The 11,008-nt window shown below is 46.3% G+C and overlaps 1 protein-coding gene across 1 annotated transcript in view; it reads right to left on the bottom strand.

The window, feature by feature from the left end:
• Window positions 1-9,776: 9,776 nt before the first annotated feature.
• The window catches only part of HKDC1 (hexokinase domain containing 1), a gene marked incomplete at its 5' end in the record, with an annotated part of 37,028 nt that continues 35,796 nt past the window's right edge, over window positions 9,777-11,008 (bottom strand). The window contains one exon of the mRNA XM_080938196.1: window positions 9,777-10,162. Coding sequence (XP_080794322.1) covers window positions 10,015-10,162 — 148 coding nt within the window. The 3' untranslated portion in view covers window positions 9,777-10,014. The remainder of the gene's footprint in view (window positions 10,163-11,008) is intronic.

Genomic DNA, 11,008 nt, shown 5'->3' with positions numbered 1-11,008 from the left:
AAGGGTGTGGTGACCTCAGGCAAGACCCCCCCCCCAACCTGTGAAAGAAAATTTGAAAACTCAGGCATTGAAGGAAACCATCAAGAGTGGAATGCTGGTGAAGATGTAATTGAACAAGGGGTCCAGGTTCCAGGCCTGGCAAGCAGCAGAACTTGGCAGCTTCATCCATGTGGTTCTGGCTTTAGAGTCAAAGAGAAAGTGTTATGGAATCTCCCTCCAAGAGAAGGAAAATCCCTGAGGTCAGGCTAGTATCAGAGGTGTCCCTACATTGGAGACCCAGAGAGGCCATTGTGGGAAGGTATAAAGATGAAGCCTGGATTGACTTGGAGACCCCAAGAACTCACTATGCCATCAAAGATGACCTTGAACTTAGGTTCCTTCCACCTCTACCGCCTGTGTGCTGGACAAACAGTATAGCAACTGAGCTACATCCCTAGCCCCCAGAGTGTGTAAAGGAATGTTGAGGTTTGAGCTGGGGAGGTGGCTAAGTGGGTAGAGCAGTTATCATGTAAGCCTTAGGACCAGGCTGGGATCCCCAGCCTATGTGAAGGACCCACACAAGACAGACTGTCTCTAATCACAGTGTTCCCACGGTGGGATGGAAACCAAGGGACGGGAAGACTCAGAAGTCCCTGGGACACCTGGTCTGCAGTACACAGTGACAAATGAGAGGGAAGATGAAGGCTTGAGACTGTCCTCTGACATGTGTGTCCTCATGCCCACTGCTCACACGAAGATATTTTTTTAAGAGCCTAGGTTAATGAACGTAATGGAGCCTGAGAAGCCATAGTCAGCAAGAGTGAGCTCAGGGAGTCAGGTGAACTAGATGCTGTTATCTATTCTGCTCTACACTGGTCTGGGGATGACTCTGTTTCCCCCCAGCCACCCCACTTCTCTGCTTTTCTAAAGGCATGTTTTCATAGACCTTACAGCCTGCAGGAGAGATGCTAAGAAATCCTGTAAATCACAGGGACCAGCTACAAGTGGCAACTATCATGAAGAGACTAGGGAGCCCCAAGCTAATCCTGCAAGACTTCCTGGAGGAGGCAACGAACTGGGCCAGAGCTTTCCTTGGAGGCCTCTGAGGCAGGGGACAGGTGAACCTTGACTTTAAAAAAATCCCAAAATAACAGCAACAAAATACACTCCCTTCTGACCTGCACAGACACTGCACGTGTACAATACATAGACATATTATATGAAGGCAAAACACCCAAACATATAAAATTTTTAAAAAAAGAAATCTTAAAAATAAAAATTCTCTCTAGGGATGGCAAGATGGCTCAGCAGACGAGGAACTGATAGTTTAAGATCTATCCCCAGAACTCACACAGTGGAAGGAGAGGATATATCCACACTGTCTTCTGGTCCCTACGTCTGCAGCATACACACAGCACGTAGACAATAGGATAATAAAACGATGTCAGGACAGCATGCAAGTACAAGTCACAGAGATTTTTTTTTTTTTCAAGACAAAGACAGAGTTTCTCTGTTTAGCCCTGGCTATCCTGGGACTCAGTATGTAGACCAGGCTGGCCTCAAACTCACAGAGTTTGCCTCTGATTCCCAAGTACTAGACTCAAAGAAGGGCCACCAGAACCTGGCCTCAAGGAGAGTTTTTAAATTTAATTTTGACATTTATATGTGTGTGTGTGTGTGTGTGTGTACATGAACATGTATAAATATATGTAAACACACATGTACATGTATGTACATGTGAACACACTTGCACATAGTATACACATGAAAGTCAAAAGACAACTTGTCAGAGTTGGCTCTCTCCTTCTACCTCGTGGGCTTCAGGGATCAAACTCAAGTGGTCAGGATTGGCTGCAAGCATGCTTACCCACACGGCCATCCCACTGGACCTGCCTGGGTGCCATCTGAGACATGAGCTAGAGGTGGAGAGAAAAATCTCATTGTCAGAGAGAGCCTGCCTGAAGCTCCTTAAGATTCCCAGGGCAGGCCTCCCCCTCAGTGTCACCAGCTCAGCAGCCAGTTTCCCTTGTGGGGACTCTCTGGGTGCCAGCCTCTGGAGGAGATACCAGCCCCTAAAGCAGAGGTTCTCAACCTTCCTAATGCTGCCACACCTTAACACAGTTCTTCGTGTCATGGTCACCTCAACCATAAAACCATTTTCATTACTACTTTATAACCATCATTTTGCTTCCGTTAAGAATCATTATGTAAATATCTGCAGGATATCTGACATGTGACCCCTGTGAAGGGTCTTTCACTCCCCCCAAAAAGGCCTTGAGACCCACTGGTTGAGAACCCCTGCCTTAAGTGTTCCTAATATGGCACCAGCCAGAGGCCGACCTTAGAACTTACTATGAAATAGTGCTTGGAGGCTTCTCAAATCAAGATGGTGTCTGGAGAGTCTAGTAGGAACCCCCTCTTCCAAAACTGCAGTCACAGCTTCTTCCACGCTCTTGCTGGTGCCAAGCAGTAACTGCCTGCTCTCAAACCTACTTCCTCTAGCACTCTCAGAGCCTCCTCTTCCCGGGCCTCAGACCACTCAAGCCAAATCTGCTCTGCTTTCACCAAAACAAAGCAAAATCTAAACCTCCCATCCTACCTCAAGTCATCGAATTCAACTATTTCACAGAGGAAGTAAAAGACTTCCTAATCTCACGCTTAAAAAAAATGCCAGCTATGTGCTCCCACAGGCGTCCGGCCCTGGAGGCCGAGGCTTTGGGGCTGTCTCACTAGCTCTCCAGCTGATCTACAATTCAATTCTCTTTTGTGCACAATCCCAGACACTGTCTAACAGTTCAGATCCAAGCTTTCATCCCAGGGCGGTCCAGCGCCTTCCCCTCAGGCACAAGCTCGCACAGAGACCAGGACAGACCAGAGTCAAGGCCAGAGACGGACTAAGTCACTTTTGTCTCAGACGGGTTTCTGATCTGTCTCAGCGTTGCTTGCACTCCAGGTCCCAGCCACCAGAGGCTTCATACAAAGCAGATTAAAGACAAACCACTCAAGGCAGCCATGATGTGAGCGATGGGTGTTCTGTGTGTCAGACTGGTGGTGTGTTGGCTCTAAGAAGATGCTGGGTTTGACCTGGGGTGTGAATGAACCTGTTGTTTTCCTCAGGAGATGTCCATTTGTTCTCTGCTTTAAGCCGGCATCTGGCTCACCCTAGTGTGTTCACTGTTTCTCTCTACAGTTAACTATAATGTAGATGATTTTCATCAGTACTGAGATACCTGGGAAACAGGGTTGTATCTCTACTTACAAGGGATTATATAAAATTCAAAAAGAAAAAAAAAGCATACATCCTAATGGTTAGCCATGCTATTCTGTTAAAAAACAAAACAAAACAAAAGCAGTTTTCAAAAACTTTTAAAAAATTCACTTTACATTCCAGTATTAGCCCCCTTCCTCCTTTCTTCCTTCCTCCCCTCACACAGATGCTCCCCTCATCCCTCCTCTCCTTCTCATCTGAGAAGGGGAACCCCCCCCCCCGGGGTATTATCTCACCCTGGTACAGTCAAGTCACTGCAGGACTAGGGGCATCCTCTCCCACTGAGGCCAGACAAGGCAGCCCAGTTAAGTCCATAGGCAAGCTAGAAATCCATAGGTAAGGGACAGTCCCTGCTGCAGCTGTTGGGACACCTATATGAAGACCAAGCTGCACATCTGCTACATATGTGCAGGTGTGTGTGGTGAGAGCAGGTTATTGTCAAGCCAAGAAGGACAATGTATTTTTTTTTAAGTCCCCTCTTTGTATACCAATTGTTCCCCACAAAATAGTCTTTTGGAACCCGAGACAATTACTGTCTGCCCCTTGCCTCTTGAAAGAACCTTCAGGCTTCAAGGCCAGCATAGGTGTCAGTGGGTGGCTTCTGAGAACAGCAAGGTTCTGGTAAGCAAAGAGCTGAGAAAAGTAGTAGGCTCGCAGAGGCTAGTTCACTTACTCACCAGCCCTCGAAGTGGGCAGCTTTGATAATGATAGCCCTCCCATAGCAACTGATTCTAAACACACTGAAAGCCAACTCCAAAAAGCTTGCCCAGGGGTCCTGAAATGTGTCCCAGCTGGCTTTGTATCTCTGTGATAGACACCATGATCTAAAGTGACTTGGAGTGAGGAGGCAAGAGCTTATCTTGTCTACATTCAGGACATGATTCATCACTGTTTGTTCCATCATGGGAAGTCATGGCAGGAACTGAAGGATGCTGAATCCTGGCTTGCTCCTCAGGGCTAGCTCAGCTGACATTCTTATACAACCAAAGAGCACCAGCCCAGGAGTGGCCCTGCCCACAATAAGCTAGGTCCCTCACGCCCATCATTAATCAAGACAACACCTTCCTACAGACCTGTGTACTGGCCCACCTGATAGAGGCAGTCCCTCAGCTGAAGTTTCTTCCTCCTGCATGGCTCTAACTCCCATCAAGTAGACAAGACAAGGCTAGCAGGGTTGGCAGGAAGGCCTTCCCTGAGGACTTGGGGTACCCAGGGCTTTGCTTTCAAGGTTACGTCTCCTTTCTCATTTCACCAGAATGACTCAGACTGAAGTGAGTCAGAACATTCCAGGACAGCTCAGTGGGCGACCCGTGGGTGAAAAGCTCACAGGACAAAAGTCACCAGACATCGGAGGAAGAAAGCTACCAGAAAAGAATGTCAACAAACTGGGAAACGTGACCTACAGCAGAAATCAGCACAGGCCGACCAAGGGGACCAAGGGTGTCAAAGAGGGACAGCAGAGACACTTGACAAAGAGAGGAGGAAAGTATATATGCAAAGTAAGAGCTGAAGTCAGAGAAAGAAATACCGCGTATGAAATACAGCAAATAGATCACTGAGATATAATGAAACATGAGATATCACTCGCTGAAAAATAATAAAAACATGGAACCATATTTTGGTGGGGTTTTCTTTTTTGTGATAGAATATGAAAACACAGAATAATAAATTAGACTTCAAATTTTGATTTCTTTTTAAATCTTTTTTTTTTTTTTTTTTTTTTTGAGACAGAGTCTCATGTAGCCCAGGAAGGGGTCAGACTTTACCTGAGTCTGGCTTTGAACACCTGAGATCTCTGCCTCCGTTTTCCAAGTATTTTTACAGATGTGGACCACTATACTTGGTGTCAGAAACTTATTCTTTCTTTAAAAGATACTGTTTACAGGGCCAATGAGCTCATAAACAGGATCAAGATGTACTGGATGGAAATTTTAAGGAATTATTGATACTGCAAAAGTTATTGTTTAGACTACATAAGATCAAGCACATGATAGATAACCACCGATTAGAATTAAGATCAGGGAAGGAGCTGCTTAACCAGAAGATTCCACTGGCCCCAGCAAGTAGACAAGAAGGCAAAATAAATACAAGAATTTAAAGTTAGACAGCAGGGAAGCCCAGAAGCACAAGAGCCAGTGTGGTAAGAGTACCAGAAAGACAAGAAGATGGAGGTTGAAGCTGTTTGAATAAATCGCGTACATTTTTCACAGCCTTGGTCACTAGCAAGAAATATAGGGGAAATTGATCTTACATTATGAACTATCATGGACAAAGAGAAATTTCTAAATGTTCCTAGAGGTGAGAACCACAGTAGGGTCACTAGCACCTGTGCCTTCATTGTCAACAGAAACCACAGATTTTTAAATTTTATTTTTAGGTGTATGGGGTGGGTAGCACATGTCCCCTCATTCACGTGGAGGTCAGAGGACAACTTTTGGGAGTCATTTCTCTTCTTCCACCACGTGGATCCTGGGGATCAAGTTCAGGTTGCCAAGCTTAGCCACAGGTGCCTTAACCCACTGAGCCATCACACTGGTCCTGAAACTACAAATATTTTTATTGATATTGTTGTAAATGTCTCAAAATGAGGGCTACACTCATGAGAGCTTCAAAATTATGATTGCTGTTCGGTTCTGTTGGTGCTCATTATATAATGAATTAATTATTATATGTATGACTATTACCACTTTCTCTTTTTGGGCAGGTATAGTAGGGGTTTGAGACAGACACTCACTATGTAGTCTAGGCTAGCCTTACTGTGTAGTTTTGGCTAGATTCTCTATATGTCCCAGACTAATCTTGAACTTGTGACCCTTGCCTTAGCCTCCTAAGCGTGAAAATTACAGACATGCCTCCCCAGCCCTAGTGTTACTGCCTAAGAGCCATGTTATATAACACCCTCAGCAATTCTATGCATTCTAAGACTGTACACTTAACACTTGTCTCAGAAAAGATACATTTCAGGCCCTTACCCCAATGGCCCACGGTGCACATGTGCACGGGAGCACACACTCCAGGGATCTAAAGAAAGGAGGCTACAGTCTACCTCCATCTGGTCCTTATTTCCTATGTTGTCTTATGGATATGAACTTGCCTTTCTTATGAACTCTAACACTGTACAATGGCATCATATTTCCTTGGGTCTTCAGTGCCTAGAATAGGACTCAGCACCCACTGAGCCATCACCTATAGAAGACCTACTGTGTATGTAAAGCTTGAATCCCACTGGTGAGACAGATGAATGGACAGTCAGACAGAAGCAGTGAATTCACTCATTTGCCAGGCTCCCTCCACTTGTCAGTTTTTTTCACAGAACGAGGCTGCACACTGCCCACTGCCCCGGCCAGCTCTGGGACCACCAGGAGCATAGCGAATAAGAACCCAGTTCTCATTCCCAGTGAGATCCTTTCTTCCCCGTGGACAGAAGAGAACTGTTTCTGAATGGGATAATGACTCGGGCCGCTTGTCCTGGAAAAGCAGGAGATGGAGAAACCTACTCACATCTTAACCTGCCAGCTTGTTCTATAAAGGGCACCAAGAGAGAGGAAGCACAGGGCTCTAAAACACAGAAAAGAAGGCTCTTTTCTTTGATGGCTGAGACCGAGCCTCAAATTCCCAGGGATCTACCCACTTCTGCCTCCACAATGCCAAGGCTGTTTTTATTTTAGATGGGATGAGGTATGTATCATGGCTGGTTATTCGTTCAGCTATAGTCAAGGATGACCTTGAATTTCTCCTCCTGAGGGCTGGAATGAGGACAAGAACTACCATTCTGAGTTTATGCAGTGCTAGGGACCAAACCCATGACTTTACTCATGCTAGGCAGGTTTTCTACCAATGGAGCTACATCCCCGGCTTCTCTTCTAAAGAAAAAGGATTGTGAGATCCTCCCAAGGACAGTTTACCTTGATGTAGTTACTGGTCTAACCTAGCAAGCCTTGAGAAGAGGGGGACCCTCCATGGTCCCAGGTGTTTTAGGGACTCCTGCAGTCATGGAATGGATGTTTGCCCTCTCTGGAGTTCTTGTTCTGTTTCAAACTCTATGATGTCATCAACTGGTTACAGTGGCTAAGGGTACCTAGAAACCTTGGGACGCCTTTTCCTTCTAAGAGGAAAGAAGGCTGGATAGCCTCCTCAAACCTGCTTCCTTGTGCTGAGAGACCATGGTGGTACAGCAGGCTAAACCTGTGGGCCAGATTATCCGGAAAGGATGCTTCAGATTCAGAGGGAGGTGTGGTACCTAGGAAGGAGGACGGGGGAGAGGTTACAAGGACAGCCAGGTTCCCGGCTAATTAAGACAGATAGAGCACTGGCTGCTCTTCCAGAGGACGAAGATCAATTCCCAGCAGCCATGCGGTGGCTCACAGCCGTCTGTAACTCCTGTTCCAGGGGGTCCTACTCTGTCACACATGCAGGCAAAAAACACCGACGTATGTAAAAGAAAATCAATGAACACATTAGAAAAAGAAAGAGAGAAAACCTAGTGAGATCCTTCAGGGTCCAGTAAAGTGGGGGGCAAACTGTCAGGAGGCAAACGGGAGAACTGACACAGTTCCAGGGCAACCTTAACTGTCTCAGAAGACTATACCCATGAGGTAGCTCAGCAAGTATGAGTGCTTACTACCAAGCTGAACCCCAGTTCAGTCCCAAAACCTACATGGTGGAAGAGAGAACTAATTCCATAAAGATGCCCTCCAACCTACACACACACACACACACACACACACACACACACACACACACACATACACACATGCACACGCATACGCATACATGTGCATACACAAACAAATAAAAATGTGAAGACTTAAAAACCAATGGAAAGGGCTGGAAAAATAGCTCTGGCTCGGAGCAGTGGCTGTTCCTGCATAGAACACAAATTTCATGCCCAGTACCCACATGGCAGCTCATAATCATCTGGAGGTCCAGATTCAGGGAATCAGATGCTTTCTTCTGGCTTTGTGGGTACCAGATATGTACACAGTGCACAGACACACATGTGTGCAAAATATTCATACTCTTAGGGCTTTGGAGGCAGAGGCAGATGGATTTCTGTGAGTTTGAGGTCAGCTTGGTCTACAGAGTGAGTTCCAGAACAGTCAGGACTACACAGAAAACCCATCTCAAAAAAAAAAAAGCATAATAATAAAAAAAAATACATCTGGCAACAAGCTTACAATCTTCCAAACCAGATGAGTCCACAGAGTCAGGGGACAAGACAGAAAGTGCAGGCATTTCAGAGAAGAGCTGGGAGCAAAGGGAAAGGGACACATCGGCTCCAGATAGTTCTGGTAGCTGGGGTTAGGGAATACCTGTGGACGGGAGGACCCTGCTTCAGGGAGAAAGAGAATGGCAGAGGAGGAGAAAGGACTCTGAGGCTAGGGAGATAGGGAAGTACTTGTCTCCAAACATCAGTGCTGAGTCGCAGCCACAGATAAGGATCCTGCCTGGTGTGGTTGGTGTGCCTACAACTCTAATGGTTGGATAAGGAGACAGGAGGATGCCTGGGACTTGCTGGACAGCCAGCCTAGCCTAACCCATGGGCTCCAGATCATACTGAAGAGCCCTGTCCCAGAGGAAATAGATGGCATTTCTATGGGTGCCATAGAGGCTGTCCTCTGGCCCCCATGCATATGTGCATAACACACACATACATACACACAAATACACACAATATATACACGTGAATATACATTTACATGTATATATACAAATATACATATGAACACATATCCACATGTAAACACATACACCTCTACACATGAGCACATACCTACATGTATGCACACACACACACGTATACATGAATACACATATACATGTGCACACACACAAATATACACGTGAACACATGCGAATGCATGCATACGAACACATTATAACTTCCAACAGACACCAGTTCAAGAGCAAGAACTTGGGCACAGTCACATGGTCACTGCTCAGTCTTCCAAAGTACCTCACGTCAAGCAATTGAAATTTGAATAATGAGTTCCAGGTTCCATAGATCTTCTGTTGGCAGGAAGTCAGGACTGGACTGTACAGATGCCTTATTCTCCCTTGACGGTACTTGGAGATGCCAGCAAGCCTCTCAGGAGAAAGCTCAATACCTAGCACCAAGGTTCCTGGAAACCCAAGTTTCTTTTATTCATGGACCGTGTTCATATTCCTAACAGTCCTTGAAACAAATACAGGCAGCAGCGACACCTTCTGCATCACAGGAATGAAACACAGTGCCTTGAATGGTGTCCCACCCCCAATATACACATGGGAAACGACACCCCAGGTGCTCACAGAGTGCCCTGAGTAGGTGAAATTCCTCCTGGCTCCAGGGCAGTGGGCTCCTCCACACTGGGAGATGCAGGTGCCAAAGCCTTGTTCCCCCACCCCCACCCCATCCCAGTGCCTATAAAGCCAACGTGACAACTGAGGTCATGTTAAACTAGATCTCCCAGTTTACTAAGCCTTTCTCCCTCTCAAGGGTTCAGGCCCAATCTCCCACCAGAGGTAGCTTAATGCCTAGAAAGGGACGTTCCAGCAACCCCAAAACCTGATAATATTCAACGCTCATAGTGAAAGATTTGCCAAAAGGACATCTTTTGGGCCAGATCCTTTGATTTTGAAAGTCAGTCCATCTTTGGTCAAAATATGACAAATGGAGGTGTTGCCGAGTGACACTGGCGAGGCAGCACCAGGATGCTGTGAGTCCTGAGAGAGGAAGGTCGGCCAGGAGGTTGTCTGGTGGTCCCTGGTCATCAGGGGTGGGCCACCTAGTTGTCCTTCTGCGGTTGCTGTAACCTCTTGGCTACAGCCGTGATCAGAGCCGCTCCCTTCCCGCTGCCATCTTCTGATAACATGAACGTCACATCGCACTGAGGGGCCAGTTCTTTCACCGTCTCCTGCAGTATCCGGGAGAAGCTGGGACAAAGATGGGACATCAGCCCTTGTAGTAGATAGACTCTATCATGGTGATCAAGTCCTGTGGATTTTCCACAGGACCAATCTAAGGAGACTCCATTCCTAGTTTTAGGGCTTTTTTGGGGGGGTGGGAGGGCTCCATCAAACTGGTTGTCAGCACCTTTTGTTTTGTCTTCATTTTACTAGACATGGTTTCTCTGTGTAGCTCTGGCTGTCCTGGAGCTCACGCTGTAGACCAGGCTGGCCTCGAACTTAAGAGATCTGCCTGCCTCTGCCCCTGCCTCTCAAGTGCTGGGATCATAGGCATGTGCCACCACTGCACCTATGGTTTCTCTCTAGCCTTTGTTCGATTCTTAGCTCAATAAAGAGATTTGGAGCTGGGGAGACGGCTCAGAGGTGCTTGCCACCAGGCCTGATGACCTGAGTTCGATTCCCGAGCAGGTCCCATGAGCTGATAGAAGAGAGCTAATGCCTATGTATCCACATATTATACACAGATTCACATATATACATATGTATGTTTATACAAAATAAATGTAAAGATATTTAAAAGGCTATATTTATAGAAACCAAACCCCAAAATGTGTGTCACCCAAGGAACAAAGAAAAGCTATAAGGCAGAGGTCAGCACTACAGGAATTTTAAAATCTTCTTCCACATCTCCTTGTCACCAAAGGAAGATGGGAAATATTGAACAAAGTAATAGCTTCTGCTGGGTGTGGTGGTACATTAATCCCAGCACTCAGGAGGCAGGGGCAGGTAGATCTCTGTGAGTTTGAGGCCAGCCTAGTAGTCTACAAAGTGATCTCCAGGACAGCCAATGCTACACAGAGAAAGTCTGTCTCC

Source organism: Micromys minutus (assembly GCF_963924665.1).
Source record: "Micromys minutus genome assembly, chromosome: 25".
NCBI lineage: Eukaryota > Metazoa > Chordata > Mammalia > Rodentia > Muridae > Micromys > Micromys minutus.
This window is presented reverse-complemented; position numbering and strand designations above follow the sequence as displayed.